At 47.2% G+C, this 20788-nt stretch overlaps 1 protein-coding gene across 8 annotated transcripts in view; it reads right to left on the reverse strand.

Moving 5' to 3' along the window:
* Positions 1-20788, reverse strand: part of GSDME (gasdermin E) — a 124146-nt gene that overhangs the window by 53120 nt on the left and 50238 nt on the right. For 7 of the 8 annotated variants that reach the window (XR_012380249.1, XR_012380250.1, XM_073898982.1 and 4 more), the window contains exons 4-6: positions 6775-6946; positions 4983-5103; positions 239-400 (exon numbers count right to left, since the gene is read on the reverse strand). Coding sequence is in view for 6 of the 8 variants with exons in the window: in XM_073898982.1 (XP_073755083.1) it covers positions 239-400; positions 4983-5103; positions 6775-6946 (455 nt within the window). In the remaining 2 variants the exon portion in view is untranslated. Of the gene's footprint in view, positions 1-238; positions 401-4982; positions 5104-6774; positions 6947-14487; positions 14553-20788 lie in introns of those variants that run through there. The other variant, XM_025873298.2, reaches the window with a different exon arrangement.

Genomic DNA, 20788 nt, shown 5'->3' on the forward strand with positions numbered 1-20788 from the left:
TGCCCTCTCAGTCCTCAGTCTTCCACCCCTTCCTCAAAAAAGGGCACCTAAGACCTGAGGTTCCCTAAGATCCCGCTGAGGTGCATCCTGCTGAGTGGACGAAGTCCAACTTGGAGGCACTGTCCTCTCTGTTCTCCACTAAGTCTCTAAAGAGTCCTCGCTCATGAAGGCCACATCACCTCTTGCAGTGCAGTGCAAGTAGCCATCAGCTCACCACACCCCACCCTGCTGGCAATACCTTGTGTTAAAACACTCAACGGCCAATCCAAGGCAGATGGTCCCTGCCCAGCATCTGGCATGTCCCCAAATGCAAACTCTTGAAAGGGCAGAGGGTCCATGAAGACAGAGCCACTTCTCTCAAGCTCGAAGCCACCATGCTTCCCTTGTAGGAGGCAGAATTCTGTAATGTGGGAGAAAAGGACAAGGCAGGCACAGGGTTAGCCAGGCCTTGTTAGCACCCATCAGACCCAGCTTTACCTAATGGGGAAGGGGGGTGGAAGACACATGCACTCTGATCCCGTAAACCCACTTCCTACACGTTAGGCTATTTGATAAAAACTCAGCCTCTTCCTACAGTTACAGGAGAAATGGCTGTTCTCAACATAAAGCTCTCCAGTGTGTCCTCTGAAGAGGGAGGAAGCCGTCTTTGAAACGGAAGTATTTCCTTAGCCTGATTTGAACAAACAGCTAAATAACAAAATTCAACTACGTAAATGTTAAAGTGACACCATTTGGGGCCTGTGGTTTTGTTTTTAACAAACCAAATATTACACAACTCATCATGTATGAAACAAAAAATTTAAATGTGATTAATAATTTTGATTTGATTGAACTGATAAAAGTATTACTGATAATATATTTAAGTATACGAGTGGTATGTAGTTGTATTTTTAAAGTCTTTTCATTAGTAAATCAAATAATACAGAATAAAGAATGAACTTCTGCAATTGTATGAATGAATCTTACAAACATGTTGAGTGGGAAAAAACAGACACAAATGAATATATTCTTCATGAATCTATATGAAGGCAAAACTAGTCTTTTTAAAACAGCTTATCTGTTTGGATATACTGACATATTTACAGACAGAACAATATAATGCCTAGGATTTGTTTCAAAATACTTGAGTAGGGTGGAGTGAGGTGGTAAAGTTACAGATGAAACATGAATCACCCTAGTTATTAAAGCTGGATGGCAGGTACATGGGAGTTCACTGTATTATCTCTACTTTTGAACATGTATGAAATTTTCCATAATAAAGTTTTTTAAATGTTTCCTTAAATACTTCCATAGTTAAGAACCCAACTAAGGTAACAGCTATTATGTAATAATAATGTCCTTAATAAGCCAAAACAGTAAGTGAACTTGTGAATTAGGGTTCTTTTTAAAATGTTTCTAATTGGGGTGCCTGGGTGGCTCAGTCATTAAGCGTCTGACTTCGGCTCAGGTCATCATCCCAGGATCCTGGGATCAAGCCCCGCATCGGGCTCCCTGCTCGGAGGGAAGCCTGCTTCTCCCTTTCCCACTCCCCCTGCTTGTGTTCCCTCTCTCTCTCTGTCAAATAAATAAAATCTTAAAAAATAATAAGATGCTTCTAATTAATAATTTGTGTACTTAAGCACAGGCTATAGAATAAAAATGTGGAAGGCATGAGGATTAGCACATATTTTTATTTGTGAGCACAAATGACATAAAAGATCAAATAGCTGTCTAAAGACGAAGGAAATAATCCATTTACTCACTCATGACCCACGCTCACTGGGCATCCAGAGCAGCCCTGGCTCACTTTGCCCTTTGTACCAGGCACTGAGGCAGATGAATGTGAACCAGCCCTCAGGTGATAACTTTGCTCTAGGACAGCCACCATGACTTTAACATCGTCTCAAATCCTGCCAAGAGCCGGGCAGGGCCGCGAACTGGTATTTTAGGAATCTCTGGCACCAGCTCCACTCTTGCCCGTACACATGCACGGGCCCCTGAAGACGCTGCCAATTCTTTCATTCTCTTCAGTGTCAGGCACTGTGCTAGGAGCCAGTGACACAAAGCAACTACAGTCCAGGCCTCGACAAGTATGTTATGAGTGGGGACAGAGGTAACATAGATGGTGTGGGAGGAGGTGGACAGGTCCCTGAAGCCAGAGTGAGAACTAGAAAAGGTTTCTTGGATGAAGCAGTGTCTAAGGAGCCCCCTAAAGTTTCGGTAGGAATTAGGCAAAGAGGCAGAGAGCACGCAGGCTATCATAGAACTCAGGGATAAGAGGTGACAGGACAGTCCCCAGACGGGGTTAACTGGTGACAGCCGCAGCAGCTGGAGGTTAGGAGAAAGGCCGGACAAATCCTGGGGCTGGGTCACAACGCACCTGTCAAAGGGAGTCTTGGAAGGGTGTTTAAGCAGATATGTGAAGTGACCAAATTTTTATTCTTAAATAGTCACATTAGCTATACTGCTAAGATGGAACAGATGGGGAAAGGTTCGGAGAAGCAGGGGAGCCAATTAAGAGTGTGCGGTGGGACCCAGTAGGGAGATGCTTTCAGGGCCAACAGACCAGCCGAGGAGGGCACAGGCCCAGGCAGGGTGGGGAGCACAGGCTCCTGTCCACGGGGCATCCAATCAGAAGGACACGCTGAAAGGACAGTGGCATAATGCCTGATTATACAAAGCACAAGGCGAAAGTTCAAGACTATAAAGTGATGTTTCTGACTGGCTATAAGGAGGAGCTGTTGGTGAAGGAAGGGGTCGTGGCTGAGAGAATCTCTTGGTGAGGACAGGCTGCACAGGTGCCTCCCCCAAGGGACACAGAGGGAGTCAGCCTCTGCTTAAAGTTTCAGAGGACAAACAGGATTGTTGTCACGTGTATTTCCTCCCAAAAGGTGGGAGGAGACCAGGCAGCCTCTTAAGGGCCCTTCTGGCCCCTGCAGGTCTATGTTTATGAAGCCAGATCAGAATATTCTGTGGCAAGAGCAACAGAAAACACAGGAAAATGGGAAAAAAGCAGAACTGGCTTAAGAATTAGGCAGTGAGTCACATGCAATGTCAGCCCGGCCACCAGGCTGCACAGGCATGACAGTCGGCAGCAGGAAAGAGCAATGAAGCGGGGCTTCCTAGGCCAGGGCTTGCGGAGGGAGCCAGAAGAACCTCCAGAATTCCCCTCCCCGGGCACCTCTTCTCCACAGCACAAAGAGGAGTTTATTTTCAAAGACAGCAGAAGCCAGCCAAGATAAAAGGCTTGAAACTGAAATGCAAACAGGAGCCACACCACACAAGGCTATGTCTTTCCAACCCCATCTGAGAAAAGAGAGGTTCCCCGTGGGAGTGACAGGTGCCCCCGACAGGACTGCAAGGAGAGCAGGATGCGGCCACCTCCTCGGAGAAACAGGAAGGGCTTCCCCGCAGGGGCCACAACCTTGACTAGCAGCCCCAGGCTGGTCCCCAGTCACCAAAGGTCCTCAGAGCACTCATGGGCAGCCTCGGGTGCAGGCCAAGCTTTCAAGAGGCTTATAAAAGTGCCAGCCCATCTGGACAGGATAACCAGGCCTAAACATCTTAGTCTGGAGTCATGTACATGCATGTGGTAACATGCTGATAACAAAAACCGGAGGGACAACTGAATCCTCTTAATAATCCTCTTAATCCCCACAGAAGTCTTCCAAAGAGACCAAATAAAATAATAATGCCGACGACACAAATTCGGAACCATGGCCTAAAGCCTGTAGGTCATGATTCTTGATATTCCTGGCATTTCATGTGCCCCTGACCAACCTCTCCAGACCAGCTGCTTCAAACTGACACCCTCACTCTTCGTCACCTCCATGAAAGGCAGGCTGCTCCACTTGGGAAAAGAAAGAGGGAGTCTCTGCCACTGCATCCCATGTCTCACATGGCCCAGGAGCTTGTGACTGTCCCGTGGGGACAGTCCACATTCTGAGTGCCTGTAGTTGTGGCTCCGTGGCAGGGTGACCCCGCGTGGGCCAAGTGCACACAAAAGGCTGACTCCTGGACAACTTTCTCCTCCCAACCCTCGCAGAGAACAAAGCGGGGGGAGCGGAGCAGGAGACCACAATAGATATGTGCATGGTCTATTATGGCACCCCTTTTAAAACTTTCTCATTATGGAAAAGGTGAAATGGCACAAGAATAGAGCAGTACAATAAACCTCCACATACCCACTGACATCGCTCTTTACCTCTCCGGACCCCGTGCACACACACATTACATTTCACCCAGATCATTTTTGAAGCAAACCACAGACGTGTTACCATTTCATCTGTGAAGACTTCAGTATAAATCTCTAAAAACGAAGACTCTTTTTTATAAACATAACTATGACATCACCATGCCTTAACAAGTCAATCACTATGTTACATTTATTCATTCCTGGCCCCCAGAAGTGGTCAGTTTTCTTGGGCTTGACACAACCTCCTCCCAGGACGAGCAGGAGGGAGGGGCCATAAGCGTCTAAGATCCACAGACACGAGCAAAGCAAAAGCCCGTATTTTCTTCAAATGATGCAATGACCAGGATCTCCCAGCTTTGAACACTGGTGATCAGCAGAGCAAGGTCAAGTGTCATGTTTTTGGCTTCACACCGCGGGGGAAGGAAGGTGAGATGCCGCTGAGGACAGTACGATTAAGAGTTGAGACAGAGTACGTAATAAACAACCACTGCGCCAGGCACTTGGTGTGCTCATCCCATTTAACTGTGACCACAGCTCCACGACGGAATGTCTCTCCCCCTCCAGACATGGGGAGTCAAGGCTCAGTGACACCCACAACTTGCTTGAGGCCCCACAGGATGCCACGGCACCAGGGCTGAGACCCGGTCTTCTGATGGCACAGCCCACATTGCTGACCCTGTGCCATGCTGGTGAAAGCTCGCCCAGCCCGATGTCCTCCCAACGCAGCCCACCTGCCCCCATGTCCTGGGACACCCCCCGTGCTTCCCCTCTCTTTCCTCTAATACCCAGAGCGGAAGGCAGCACTCACCGAACTGGCCGTCCAGTTTCACATACAACTCGATGATGCCATAGGCGAGGGCGGTGGGAGCAGGGATCTCCAGCACCACATTGGTGTCCTTGATGATATTCCCATCCTCCTTTGCGGACACCTGTGAGTGAGAGTACATGATGCCATCTGTGTGCTCAGCCTCCCCCAGGCTTCTCTCTGCCTCCCCACCATGGTCGGCCTAGGGCCTTGAGCACGAGGGGCATTTGTCAAATGCCCAAGGGATGGAGTAGAAAAGAGAAGCCGGCCAGCAGACGTAAGGATTTTATCCCTGTGGGCCTCATGATGTAGTGCACACATTGGGAGTCAATGAGCAAACTTCAGTGGGGACACAAAAGCAGGATTCCAGAGTGTGGGCAACAGTGAGGCTAGGTCTATGGTACTGAATAAAGAAGATAAATAGGGTAACTTCTCACTTCCCTCACAGAGGATTAGGGTAACCACTTCAACATCCCGGACAATGATGAAAATCCAAACAATGTCAAAGCCTGACTGGAAGAACTAAGCTAAGAGCGAGGAGCCCCCAAAAGGACATCATTCCAGACTCCTGTCGACAACACACTGTGTGTTAAACAAATGTGGTGGTTGGGGGGGGGGGGCAGGAGGGAGGAGAGGTAAGGATGAGAGGAGGATTGCCAGGAAATGCCAAGCAGTCAGGCACCATAGCTCTCTCCTTCCAACACTGTTACAAATATGACCCTTTCCCATGATGGTCTAGGGAGAAGATCGTTGCCTACACACTGGAGATCAGAGACTCCTTTTAGCAACTTGATCCCGGTTGGTATGAGGACAGCCAGCCTCCTGACTCCTAGGCAGGCACCAGGCCTGCGGTGGGGGGACCACCACGGGCAGAAACACCGGCAGGGCTGGCCAAAGCTGTCTCCTGTCAGGCACCTCCCTCATCACTGCCCCAGTGAGAGTCCAGCTGCAGACCGGACCTCTGTCTCCACTTCCTTTCCAAATACAACTTTCCCGGGTCCTCTAGCAAAAGCCAAAAGGCACCCCAGGAAGCAAATGTCTAAGAATAGGACATCAGGCACCATGGCAAGCTGTGGAGGAAACAGTCTGGGGTTGGTAGCCTCTTGTTCCACAGAAGTTCAGTACTGGCTCAGGGATCAGCCTGATAAGACTGTCTCTATTTTAATCCAGAAGCTTCTGTTTATGTGTATATAGACACATACACTGCATTTTACCTTCCCTCACTCAGTCCACGAAGGATGGGAGGCCGTTGATCTCAAAGTAATCATTTTGAGACCCCTGGCTCCGAGGGGCTCTGGCGGATACCTGTGCATTGATGTGGTCAGTACTCCTCTGACCCATTTTCTCTGGGGAAGCAACCAAGCCCGCGTGGCCATTCTGAGGGCCCTGTAGCCTTGGCCTCGGGTCTGCTTCTCCCGAAAGGTACAACCAGGGATGATCCAGTGAGAGCCAACCCTGAGCACACTCTCCCCCGGGGTGGCAGCAGGCGGGCCGAGAGCCGCACCACCAGGACAGCGCCCACCTGAGGGGGATCTACCCCCAGGGAAGGCGGCACACGTGGCTTTCTGCAATTCTGAATTTTGAACTAGCAGTGAGCGAAGCCAGATGACCCTGAACGTTTCAGTTACAGAGCCAATAAATTATTTCTCGTTCAAGCCAATTTGAAGTGGATTTCTGTTGGCTCACTACAGAAGAGTCTGGACAAATGAAGACACCCCCAAAGAGGCCCCTGCCTCCCGCCTTGAGGACGGGGACCAGAGAGGCCACTGAGCCCACACGCTGCGCCTGCACACACCTGCACTGTCTTGGTCTGGATCCCCACCATGCCGCCGCACTTCTCCTCTATCTGAATGTGCTCTGATATCACACATGGCTGCGTCGTCACTATCTTCTGTGTCAGGACACACAGGACCTCATTCTTCCTCTCCAGCACCTGCTGCAGCACGGGGTCCCTCAGATTTATTGCTCTGAAAAAGAAAATTGGCTGTAAGCGGCCTAGTGCCTCAGAGGATATTGAGGCAGCATGGATTTTCTCCTCTCCCATGGCTGAGTAAACAGGTAGCCAGCCACCAGCATCGTCGATTTCCTGGCAATGACAGAGGGAGCAGTTCATCCAGAAAGACAAATCTCACTTCCCCAGGCCACCCAGCGCTTCCAGGCATTCAGAGAAAGGCTGCTAGGAGGGAAGGGCGCCCCTATCACACAGCAACCCAAAGGGTGGGGGGCCTTGCACCCCGGGAGTGGGCTTTGTCATCTCATCACAGGAACGTGGGATTACTGCAGGGGGACACTGACCAGTGGCTTCTCAAAGAGGAGAGAGGCACAAGCTTAACATACAAGTAGAAGGAAGAACCCAGAGTAGAATTAGAAAGGAACTTCTTAACCTGTCTGGGAAGGACGCATAATCTCTAAGAAGGACTTTAATGTCATTTTACAGATGCAGTCGCTGAAGCCAGATAGACATGGCCTGCCCGGGGTCCCCCAGCAGAGACTTGGGGCTCCCGGGTGGCTACCCTGGAGAATTTCGAACACGAGCTAAATTTCCATCTACAGGAGAGGATTAGAAGTAAACAAATAACCCCTGCGGACCCCTCTGACGCTATCTGTCTACAGAACAGACAGGGAAAGAACCCAATTAGAATTGGTGTTGGCACAAGAGCAACCGTAGTGCTCCTCTTGAGCTTTTTGGTTTGTTTGTTTTTTTAAGATTTTATTTATTTGAGAGAGAGAGTGAGTGGGTGAGGAACAGAGGGAGAGGGACAAGCAGACTCCACGCTCGGTGCATGGCCGGACCCGGGACTTGATCTCATGACCCTGAGATCATGACCTGAGCCAAAATCAAGAGTTGGGTACTCAACTGACTGAGCCACCCAGACACCGCCCCCCTCTTGATCTTTTTAAATAGACCAAGGCTAGTTACCTTGAAAAATTCAGCAGCACCTCTAACCACACACAGTGGAGGGTCACCCCCGACCTGGGACAAACACAAATTTGCCAGGGTTCAGAAAGTATCCCCAGAACAGGAGTGAGTAGTTGTAAGGTCCTGTCTCTGTGTGAAAAGCCGACCAGGTGTAAACTCCATCAACAGACAGACAAAACAATGAGACATTATTCAACCATAAGAAGGAATAATGTTCTGAGGCATGCTACCTCATGAACCAACCCTGAAGACGGTATGCTAAGTCAAATAAGCCAGGCAAAAAGGACAAATACTGGATGATTCTACTTATATGAAATACCTAGACTAGGCAAATTCATAATGACAAAGTAGATTCAAGAAGGGGCTGGGGGGCTGTTGGAGGAATGAGCAGTTCTTGCTCGATGGCTAGACACTTTCTGTTTGGGGGTGACAAAAAAGTTCTAGAAATAGATGGTGGTGATGGTTGCAAGAAAGTGTGAATGTACTTAGTGCCACTGAACTTACACTTAAAAGTGGTTAAAATGACAGATTTTATGTTATATATTTTTATTACAATTTAAAAAAATAGACACATGAATAACTGTTCAATCTCAGTAGTGTTCAAAGAAATGCAAATTATAGCAATGTTTCACACATATTAAATAAATAATATGGGGCACCTCACTGGCTCAGTCAGAGGACCATGAGACTCTTGACCATGGGGTCATGAGATTGAGCCCCACCTTGGGTACAGAGTTACTAATAAACAAATAAATAAATCATGGGTTTATAAAAATAAATCGACAAAAACAATTTTTAAAAAGCTGTCCAGATGCACATTTCCAGGAAGGCATAGGAAACAGGGGCTTGGAGCTTGCCCACTGGGTTTCGAATCCCAGATCTGCCCTCTAGCTGGGTGAATCACTCCACCTCTGCACCTTGCCTTTCTTGTGGATAAACGGATGGTAACAATGCTCTCATGGGGCTGTTATAGGGTCTAGATGAAATGACATGCAGTGAGCACAGAATTAAATGCCACACAAACTCCAGCAGGCTCCAGCTACCTTCTGGCGTTCTTTGCTGAGGTCCCCCACATAAACCCCACTGGGTGCACTTGATGGGAATTATGAGTCATTTAATTGGGTTGGAGGCACTTTTTCACTCACTTGCTTAGAAACTTTCAATGACATGTGAACTAGGCCCTTCTGATGCTGAAGGCAATTTCAGCTTCTAGTAGATTCTTAAAAATCGACTGCTTCGATTACAGTTCAGGTACTAACTGCAGCCCACATGAACACACACATCAGAAGGAGCAACTCCAATGCTGAATTATTTGCAAAGAAAAATTTGGCCTAAGCCACCCAAGACTCCATCGCTTAAAACACTGACTGACCTCCCTCCAGAGCCCCCATGCCAAACACCGGAAGGAGGAGGGTAAAAAGTCAACTGCAGGCATCTAACTTTCTTTTGCATCTGCTGGCAGGCCAGCCCTGAGACATGCACCTGTGAGGCCTAGTGGCCCATCACACGCTGGGAACAGAAGCTTGGCAGGCCACGGTCCACCTCCAAGGCTATGACTCCGGTGACCAGGGAGGAGACAGTAAACACGGGTAAGACCCATGCAGGCCAACTCAGAAATTTTCCACTGGGCTACAGAAGCAGGGCTGTGAGGGCAGCCACTCCCCACCCAGGTGGCTGGGATTCTGCTTCCCAGAACAATGCTGCCACCTTTGGGAAACCAAACACAGGACAAACCTAGTCATCTTCAGTTAGGAGAGGAGCCCTGTGTAGACAGAAGGGAAGCTAATTATGGGGAGAAAGGGATTGTTCATTTGACTCTTTGCAAAGCAACCTCAGAGGGACTTTTTTCCACCCCCTTGTCCTAGTGAACACCACCAGGCCCCAAGCAGTGCCAAGATGCAGAGCAGTCCATGGGAGCCAGAACCTGGCCGTGGCCCTTCTCAGAGCAGGAGTCTCTGTGCGCTGGGACTACCCTGGGGCCACCAAGTGAGGAAACCACCATATTTCAGTGTCATTCATTTACATTTATAATCCTGCATGTTTCATGTATGCATTTAAAGAAGTCTATGGGTTCTTTCAGACTGCTACAGGGGTTCAAGGAAAAAAAAGTTTAAAACCCTAATTTAGGGGTTTCATAAATGAGGAACAAGGAGGCCCAGAAAAGTTGAAGACAGTAACCTTTCTTTTTTTAAAAAAAGATTTTATTTATTTGACAGAGAGAGAGGGAACACAAGCAGGGGGAGCAGCAGGCAGAGGGAGAGGGAGAAGCAGGCTCTCTGCTGAGCAGGGAGCCCAATGCGGGGCTCAATCCCAGGACCCCGGGATCATGACCTGAGCTGAAGGCAGATGCTTAACCTACTGAGCCACCCAGGTGCCCAAAGACAGTAACCTTTCTTAAAGCCCCACCCAGCCATGGCAGACCCACTGCGGCTGTCTTGCTCCTCTGGGGGCGGGCACTGTCTCGCTATACCAGGAATGTGACCTTCACCTGTAGTGAAATCTTGTACTACTATGTCCATTCCCACATGTAAATATCTTGCCTGTCTAGCTAGACCCATGGCTGGGGCTGGAAGCAGGGATTATGCCCAAGCCCTCCGGGAATCCTCTTCAGAATCTCTCTGCCTGCCGGTCCTCTCTGACCCCATCGCCTGATGGCTGCAGCCATGTACCCTTAGAAAATCTTCCCCACACTGTCCTGATTAGCTCCACCTCCCTAGGCCCTGTTAAGAGCCACTGAACAACGTGGACAGAATGTCTTCAGAAAGAGACAGAAGACACTATCCACAGTAGTTACCTCTTGAGCAGGGAACTAGATGGCTGGAAGATCAGGGGAGGAGACTCTTTACCTTTTCTCTTTTGATTGTTGACATTTAAACCATGTGAACATATCAGTTATTCAAAAAAATTTATTTTTAGGAGCGCCTGGGTGTCTCAGTTAAGCGTCTGCCTTTAGCTCAGGTGATGATCCCAAGGTCCTGGGATCAAGCCCCCCCCACATTGGGAATCCCTGCCCAGCAGGGAGTCTGCTTCTTCTTCTCCCTCTGCTCCTCCCTACCTTGGGCTCCCTTTTTCAAATAAAATCTTTTAATAAAATTTATTATTAAAAAAAGACCTCTGGACAAACTGTAAGCTCCTGGAGGATGGAGTACCCTGCTCTTTTTATTGGTCTCTATGCCTGCACTTTCCACCTAGGCGATGGATAAATGAATAACTTATTACATAAATTCTAAAAGGCATGGTTGGAATAAATCTCCCTCCCCTACCAGGACTAAATCATGAAGAAATAGAAAATCTGAACACACCTATTACTAGTAAGGAGATCAAATCAGTATTAAAAACCTCCAACAAACAAAAGCCCAGGACCAGACAGCTTCCATGGTGAACTCCACCAAATATTCAAAAAACAGTTAATTAATCCTTCTCAAAAATGCTTCCAAAAAAATAGAAGAGGAGGTGATGCTTCCAAACTCCTTTTATGAGATCAGCATTACCCTGATACAAAAACCAGACAAGGAGACCACAAAAAACATGAGTTACAAGCCAATATCCCTGATGAACACAGACACAAAATCCTCAACAAAATATAAGCAAGTCAAATTCAACAATGTATTAAAAGGAGAATATACCGTGATCAAGTGGGATTTGCTCCAGGGATTCAAGGCTGGTTCAACATCTGCAAATCAATCAGTATGCTCTACGATATCAATAAAATGAAGGATAAAAATCATATGACCATCTCAATAGATGCAGAAAAAGCAGAAAAGTCAACATCCATTTATGATAAAAACTCTCAACAAAGTAGGTATAGAGGGAACATACCTCAATATAATAAGGCCACATATAGCAAGCCCACAGCTAACATCATACTCAACAATGAAAATGTGAAAGGTTTTCCTCTAAGATCAGAACAAGACAAGGATGCCCACTCTCACTTTCATTCAACATGGTATTGGAAGTCCTAGCTGGACTTCGACAAGAAAAGGAAATAAGGGGCACCTGGGTGGCTCAGGTGGTGAAGTGCCTGCCTTCGGCTCAGGTCATGATTCCAGGGTCCTGAGATAGAGTCCCACATCAGGCTCCCTGCTCAGCGGGGAGCCTGCTTCTCCCTCTCCTCCCCACTTTTTCTCTGTCACAATCTCTGTCACTATCTCTGTCTCTCTCCCTCAGATAAATAAATAAAATCTCTTAAAGAAAAGATTTTTTTTAAGAAAAGGAAATAAAACACTTCCAAATCAGGAAAGAAAAACTGTCACTATTTGCCTATGACATATTACATATAGGAAACCCTAAACACTCCATGAAAAAACTGTTAGAATAAACAAATTCAGTTAAGTTGCAGGACATAAAAGCAATATATAAAAATCTGTTGCATTTCTTTGTATTAGTAACAAATAATCAAAAGAGAAATTAAGAAAACAATACCATTTATAATTATGCAAAAAGAATAAAATACCTAGCAATAAAGTTACCCAAGGAGGTGAAAGACCTGTACACTGAGAACTATAGGATACTGATGAAAGAAAATGAAGACACAAATAAATGGAAAGATAGTCTTTGCTCATGGATTGGAATAACTAATATTGTTAAAATGTCCACATGACCCAAAACAATCTATAGCTTCAATGTAATCCTATCAAAATCCCAATGGCATTCTTCACAGAGCTAGAACAAACAATCCTAAAATTTGTATGGAACCACAAAAGACCCTGAAAAGTCAAAGCAATCTTGAGAAAGAAGAACAAAGCTAGAGTCATCATACCCTCTTATTTCAAACTGTATTACAAAGCTATGGAATCAAAACAGTATGGTCTTGGCATAAGAACATACCCATACATCATTGGAACAGAATAGAGAGCCCAGAAATAAACCCATGCACATATGGTGAGTTAGTTTATGACAAAGCAGCCAAGGACATACAATGGAGAAAGTACTGTCTCAATAAATACTGTTGGGAAAACTTAACAACCACATGCAAAAGAACAAAACTGAACCACTATCTTATACCATCCACAAAAATTAACTCAAAATGGATTAAAGACTTGAATGTTACACCTGAAACCATAAAACTCCTAGAAGAAAGCATGGGTGATAAATTCCTTAACATTGGTCTTGGCAATGATTTTTTTTAATTTGACCCCAAAAGCAAAAATAAAAGCAAAAGCAACAAAAGTAAAAACAAACAAGCGGGACCACATCAAACTAAAACACTTCTGCACAGCAAAGGAAACCATCAATAAAATGAAAAGGCAACCTACTGAATGGGAGAAGACATTTACAAACCATATATCTGATAAGGGGTTAATATCCAAAATATATAAGGAACTCATAAAACTCAACAGCAGAAAAACAATCCAATTAAAAAATTGGCAGAGGGGGCGCCTGGGTGGCTCAGTCGTTAAGCATCTGCCTTCGGCTCAGGTCATGATCCCCGGGTCCTGGGATCAAGCCCCACATCGGGCTCCCTGCTCCACGGGAGGCCTGCTTCTCCCTCTCCTCCCCCTGCTTGTGTTCCCTCTCTCGCTGTGTCTGTGTCAAATAAATAAATAAAATCTTAAAAAAAAAAATGGGCAGAGGATCTGAATAGACATTTTTCCAAAGAAGATATACTGATGGCCAATGGGTACATGCAAAGGTGCTCGACATCACTCATCATCAAGGAAATGCAAATCCAAACCACAATGAGATATCAGCTCATACCTGTTAGAATGGCTACTTTCAAAAAGACAAGAAATAACAAGTGTTGGTGAGGATGTGAAGAGAACCTTTGTGTACTGTTGGTGGGAATGTAAATTGGTGCAGCCACTATGAAAAAAATCACATGGAGATTTCTCAAAAATTTAAAAATAGAACCACCATATGATCCAGCAATTCCATTTCTGAGTATTTATCTAAAGAAAACAAAAACACTTACTTGAGAAGATATATCCACCCCCACATTCAATGCAGTATCACTTACAACAGCCAAGACTTAGAAATAACCTAAGTGTTCACCAATGAACAAATGGATAAAGAAAATGTGGTATATACATACAATGGAATTTTATTCAGCCATAAAAAAAAATTAAATCTTGCCATTGGCGACAACATGGATGGACCTTAAGGATATTGTGCTAAGTGAAATAAGTCAGACTTAGAAAGTCAAATACAGTATGATCTCATATATGGAATTCAGAAAAACAAAAAACAGAACTCATAGATACAGAGAACAGATTGGTGGTTGCCAAAGGTGAGGGTTGGGGGTGGATAAAATGGATGAAGTGGGTCAAAAGGTACAAAATTCCCGTTATAAGTCAGTTATGAGGATGTAACGTACAGCATGGTGACTACAGTTAATAATACTGTGCAGGGGCGCCTGGGTGGCTCAGTCATTAATGCGGCGGCCTTCAGCTCAGGTCATGGTCCCAGTGTCCTGGGATCGAGCCCCGCATCAGGCTCCCTGCTCAGCGGGAAGCCTGCTTCTCCCTCTCCCACTCCCCCTGCTTGTGTTCCCGTTCTCGCTCTCTGTCAAATAAATAAATATTTTTAAATAAAATATTTTTTTTAAAAAGTACTGTACAGCAGGCCCCTCTTATATGTGGTCTCAACTACCTATGGTCAGCCATGGTCTGGAAGCAGATGATCCTCCTTTTGATGAATCATCAGGTCAATAATAGCTTTACACTACATCACAGTGCCTACATTATTTACCTCACCCACCTCATCACATAGGCATTTTATAATCTCACATCATCATCGTCAGAAGGATGAGTATGGTACATAAGATATTTTGAGAGAGAGAGACCAAATTCACATAACTTTTATTACAGTACATTGTTAGAATTGTTCTACTTTATTATTATTCTTGTTAATCTCTTACTAGGCTTAATTTATAAATTAAACTTTATTTTGGTGTGTGTGTGTGTGTGTGTGTGTGTGTATAAAATGCACAGGGTTAGGTATTATCCATGGTTTCAAGCATCCACTGGGATCTTGGAACATATCCCCCATGGGAAGGGGGGACTACTATATTGCATATTTGAAAGTTGCTAGAAGAATAAATCTTAAAAGTTCTCATCACGAGAAAGTAAAATATTTGCAATTACATATGGTGACAGATGTTAACTAGACATTAGTGATCATTTAGCAATGTATACAAATATTGAATCATTACGTTGTACAGCTGAAACTAATATAATGTGATGTATCAATTATACGTCAATTAAAAAAAAAAATGATCCCTTCCCCAGTCTGGCCAGGGATCAATGTCCACAGGAGGAAGGAGGCAGAAGCTCTCCCATAGGAAAATGAACAGCCAGATGTTCTTTGTCCTCTTCACACATATTTTTAAGGACAGCCCAAGGTGCTTTTCTCTTCTTGGAGGACAACAATACGAAAGCAAGAACAGAAGACCACCAAGATGGAGACATCATATAATCAATCTGAAAGGGTTAGACCTAAGGCACACACCTGGAGGTGAGTGAAGGGGGTAACACTGAATGGGGAGAAGAGTGCCCGTTCCTCACTCAGTGCACTTGTTGGACACCCTCCCTCTTGCTCCCGTTCTCCTGTGGGATCATCCTCCTCCTTTCTAAAGATTTATTTATTTTATTTGAGAGAGCGAGCGAGAGAGAACCTGTGTAAGCTGGGGAGGGGCAGAGGGGGAGAGAAAGAGAATCTCAAGCAGGCTCCATACTCAACACAGAGCCCAACGCGGGGCTGGATCCCAAGATGCTGAGATCATGACCTGAACCAAAACGAAGAGCTGGAAGTTCAACTGACTGAGCCATCCAGGCACCCCAAAGATCTTATTTATTTATTTATTTTAGAGAGAGAGAGAGAGAGAGAGAGCATGTGTGCAAGCAGGGGAGGGGCAGAGGCACAGAGAGAATCTCAAGCAGGCTCCACGCTGAGCGCAGAGCCCCACACAGGGATGGATCTCAGGACCCCGAGATCATGACCTGAACCGAAATTAAGAGTCAGACGCTCAATGACTGAGCCCCCAGGCGCCGCAGGCTCATCCTGCTCCCATGTACCTGGCCGCTCCATGTGCCACAAACGCCTGCAGTTCTTCTGGAGCTGGTCCCCAGCTTTATCTCCCACGCGCCAGGTTGCTACCTTCTCTGAGCCTCGGTCTGCATACCTGGAAACTGAGAACTGGCTACGGGGCTTCTGTTTAGTGAGGCCTTACACACAGGGACCACACCGTACGCACTTCCTTTCATCCACTACTGGCAGGGAGAATGCTGTCCAGGCTGGTCAAAGACATGCCGACAACTTTCAGGGGGCTTCGTGAGGTGAACCCTCAGCCAGGAGGCGGACCCTCAAAGCCATTAAGGAACAGCTCTACAGACACAGATACGGGAGCCGCTGGGAAGGAACAGGCGGAGAGGGTGGGAGGGAAGCGAGGCTCAGAGCTGGCGCAGCTGCTGGGGACCAGGGCAGCCAGCAGGAAGACAGGCTCCTCTCCTAAGGCACCTCATAGTTCCCCAGCCCCAGCCCCAGTGAAGCTGCCTCGTCTCCCAGGCTGAAGCTTTACTTTGGAATTCTATCTTGAAGGCTTTGAAAGCCAAAATGCAAATTGAGAGAGAAGAAATCCAGAGAAGGCTTTTACAACTCTAATAATATCCAAAAGAAGGAGGGAAGCAGCTTTCTTTTCTAAAGCACAAAAGCAGTCCCCAGGATTCCTCCTACAGAGACGAGGGGAAGGCATGCTTTCTCATACAGACCACCACCCCCAAACTCATTCATTCAACTCCACAAACAGCTCAGTCCTATTATGACCCAGGCACTGGGATAGACGCTCGTGATTGCTCAGCGAACAAGACCAAGGCAGTCACTGTTGCCACAATCCCCCTGTGTAACAGCCCTTGATAATAACAGGTCCTACAGGAATAGGGTTTCCGATGGCATTCTCATAAGGCCCTCAAAAAGCAGGCGACATCACGAGAGTAGGAAACCTCAGCTTTTATCCACTCTGCTAAAGAGAAATGATAAAACTACAAGGGCCCCGGGGTTCCTAGTTCTGGGGTGGAAAACCAGTTGCATCTCGAGTATCCCATCGGATGGACCCATCAGCAACAGCTGCCCACCTGTAGGGAAAAGGATTCCAAGGCTGAGTCCAGGCCAAACCCAAGGCAGTGAGGGGCAAGAAAGCCACGACTGATTGGCAATGTCTGCAGAGGCCTGAGAAGGCAACGGAGACTGCCTCTCACCCCCCACCCCGCCCCGAGGTTACAGACGCACCTGAACGCACTAACGCACATGGCCCCTTAGTGACACAGCCAAAATCAGGACACACAGCTGCTTTTTTCTATAATTCTATTTTAATTCCAGTATAATTACAAAAAATCCTAAAATGGATATGGAACCGCACAAGACCCCAAATAGCCAAAGCAATTTGGAAAAAGGAAAGCAAAGCCGGAGGCTGGAGGCATCACCATTCCAGACTTTAAGCTATCTTACAAAGCTGTCGTGATCAAGACAGCACGATACTGGCACAAAAACAGACACATAGATCAACAGAACAGAATAGAGAGCCCAGAAATAAACCCACAATGACGTGGTCAATTAATCTGCGACAAAGCAGAAAAGAATATGCAATGGGAAAAAGATAGTCTCTTCAACAAATGGTGTTGGGAAAACCAGGACAGCCACATGCAGAAGAATGAAACTGGACCATTTCCTTACACCACACACAAAAATAGACTCGAAATGGATGAAAGACCTAAATGTGAGACCTGACGCCATAAAAATCCTAGAAGAGAGCACAGGCAGTAATGTCTCTGACATCTGCTGTAGCAACATTTTTCTAAATGTGTCCCCTGAGGCCAGGGAAATAAGAGCAAAAATAAAACTAGTGGGACTCCATCCAAGGGACACATGGCTTCTAACTCCTGGACCAGTGCTCTTTCCGCTGCACTGCTCTGAAAACTAACAGCAAGAGGCACGGGGCACAGAGGTGCTCTGGAGAAAGGGCAGGATGGCCAGAGCCGGGAACAGACTGGGGACATTACAAAGACGCCAGAAGATGGTGGCTGGCCTCCTACTGCAAGAGTATTAAGCACGAATTACTAACCCACAGAACCAGAGATGCACACCGATGATTAAAGCCTTAGCAGTTTAGGTGTTTCTTTCAGAAAGTTGTGACGTTATCGGCTAAAGCTGCAGCGAAAGAGGCGTGTGCTCCCAGACCCGCTTGGGGCCACGCTATAAAAGGCTGCTGACACGAGGTCCCACGCACACTGCTCAGGAGCTCAGCTCTGCTCTTCTGACAGCTCACTAAGCAGCGAAGGTGGCTTCTCTTACCAGAGCCAACGTCCTCCAGCCTACAGATGCAGCAAAACGCCTACCGCGGCTGTGGCACGAGTAATTTTGGGCACCACCCCCTAAAATCCTGAAATGCAGATGCCGATGCTGCTTCCATCTGCCTGTTTACCCCTTCGAGGGGACATGCTTTCCCCTTCCAAGCCTGCATGCTCCCTGAGAGGGAAAGGGGGACAGGTAGCACCTCCGGGTGCTGCACTGGGCCCTCGGGGCCTGGAAGGTTCTGGCACCCTGAGTGTGCTTCGCCACTAGCTGCACACCCCAGGTTTGTTCAGGCTTGAGAGCCTGATGTCGGTGGATGGCAGGGGGAGAGCCAGCCCCACAGATGGGTCTTTCAGCCAAGTATGGTCATTCCATTGCTCTTAGCAGGGACTGCAGTAGGATGGTCCACTGGGACAATTCTGGGCCACTGAGAACTCAGGAAAACCTGCTGAGGGTTCTCACAAGGTTTTTTCCTTCCTCTTAAAATGAGGTACACGTAAGAGACCGCTTTTCTGCCCTTGGGCCTTGTTGTTGGCAATGCAGCCATTTGGGGACCAAGAGTAGGCTACTGAGACGCGCAATGCACGGAGGCTACCACGGGGGGGCTCCACAGAGCCACTGGCTTAAGCATCCACCATTCACTTGGGTTAAGGATGGCTCATCCCACCTCAAGATGATTCCTTATGTGAGGTTCTTTGCAACTAGAGACACCCTAACTGGCTCCTGAAGTTACTGTCACCTTATTCCACAGGGAGACAAGCAACACAGAGGGCTTATAAACCAATGACCTGAAGGCACACAGCTAATAACGGCCAGGATGAGAATGCAGATGAGCGTGTCCATAGCGCACGTTTCCATCTTCCCTCTCCCTCCAAGGCCTCCACTGGGCGTTGCATACAGAAAGTACTAAATACATGCTTGTTAACAGACCAGCAGCCTTTCTGCTCCCCAGAGACTAGCAGCAGACCCTCCCGGACACTGGAGCAGTCACCCATGGGCTGGCTCCTCACCACCAACCAAGAGACTCTATTTCAACCATGAAAGAAATTTCCCACGCACCAGAGACACCAAACCCAGAGCAGGGGTCAGGAAATCTCTAGAAACCTGAACTACTGCACCCTGGGGCCTCTGGTGTAATCTAATGACAAAGGCCTTGCTCTCTCTCTCACTTGGCTGTGACTTCAGGACTGTAAGTTGCCTGAAAAAAATAAAAATCAAGGCACAACCCCCCATGATTATCAACATGACAAGGTGCCCCCCACACTGAGACAGCTCCACCTCTGTTCACATTATAGTCTATAGGACACCTCATCTCGCTCACATACAACCCAGGCAGAGAGAGGAAAAAACAACTGAACAATCAGAGACATTCAGCTTTCAGACTAATCCATTTGCTGCCACCAGTGGATGAGACTCAGCAGGTCTGTAAGACGATAAAACAAGTGGAGCTGAGGCTGAGCTGAGTTCATGCAGGAGCCCTTGGGACATTCTTCTTTCCAAACTCTGTGCTTCAGCAGCTAGACTGGAAAAATTAGGTGTTTTGTGCATCTGGGCTTAAATCCTGAGTCCGGGCAGACTAATTAACATCAGCAACTGAGGCTCCTCAGATGTAAAATGAAGACGAACCAATTATTCGCTCAAGCGGACAGTGCTTAGTATGCTTTAGGCACCATGCGGGGCCACAGGTATGCCAGACGATGTGCCGGGAGGAACACGGACATGGAAGCAGGCAGGTACAACATATGTTACCCCACAGAGTCACACTGGTTTGTGTCCCAATAGGGGAATCGTTGGGTGACACGGCTCCTGAAGGCAGTGGGGCTAATCTGAGGAATTGGCCAGAAACAGAGGAGGTGAATCTGTCTGTGTTCTTCTGTGCACCTGTGTGGACAGACGTGAAGGAGCTTTCAGACGAGGCCTGAAGGTGAGAAAGAGCCTGGAGCTTAATCCCAGAAATTGAAACAAGTTCAGGGGACTGGCCTGGAGAGTGTGGGGGGGGAATGGTGGGGAAGGACGCTAAAGAGCAAAAGCTAGGCCATGTCAACCAGACAGGGGTGTGGACATCATCCTAAGACACCAGAAAGCACAGAGGGCACAGAAGGCATGAGCCAGGCAGGGACATGCTCCAACCCACTGCCTGTGGAGAACCCACTGGGAGGGGTGACAGTGGGTCCAGAGAGGAGGACATCCGCTAGGAGGCTCGGTGGACATCCACAGAAGAGATGGTAGAGGCCAGCACCAGGGAAGCAGTTGTGAGGCCAGGACCATGGGAACAGGTGAGAAAGAACGGAAGAGGTAGGGTCAACTAGCCATACTAGGTATGGGAGAGAAGCTGAGGAAGGAGCCACGTCTGGTACTAAGATTTCTGGCTGAGACAACTGGACTTAAGCCTCACCAACCAGCACCACAAAGGGAGTCAGGCCAAGAAGCAGGTTTAGAGAGAAGATGACAATTTCAGTGATGGCTACAGTCTATGTGTCAGACCCTGTGTGAAGAGCCCAGGTGGGATCAACATCTGCTCATCTAAACTTGAACTTTGACTCATTCCAGGCAATCCAATTTTGAACACCACATCTCATCAATCTTGAAACACATATTTTTTCCC

This window comes from Callorhinus ursinus, unplaced genomic scaffold, assembly GCF_003265705.2.
Source record: "Callorhinus ursinus isolate GAN/ISIS: 27379988/994484 unplaced genomic scaffold, GSC_fseal_2.0 scaffold12, whole genome shotgun sequence".
Taxonomy (NCBI): Eukaryota; Metazoa; Chordata; class Mammalia; order Carnivora; family Otariidae; genus Callorhinus; species Callorhinus ursinus.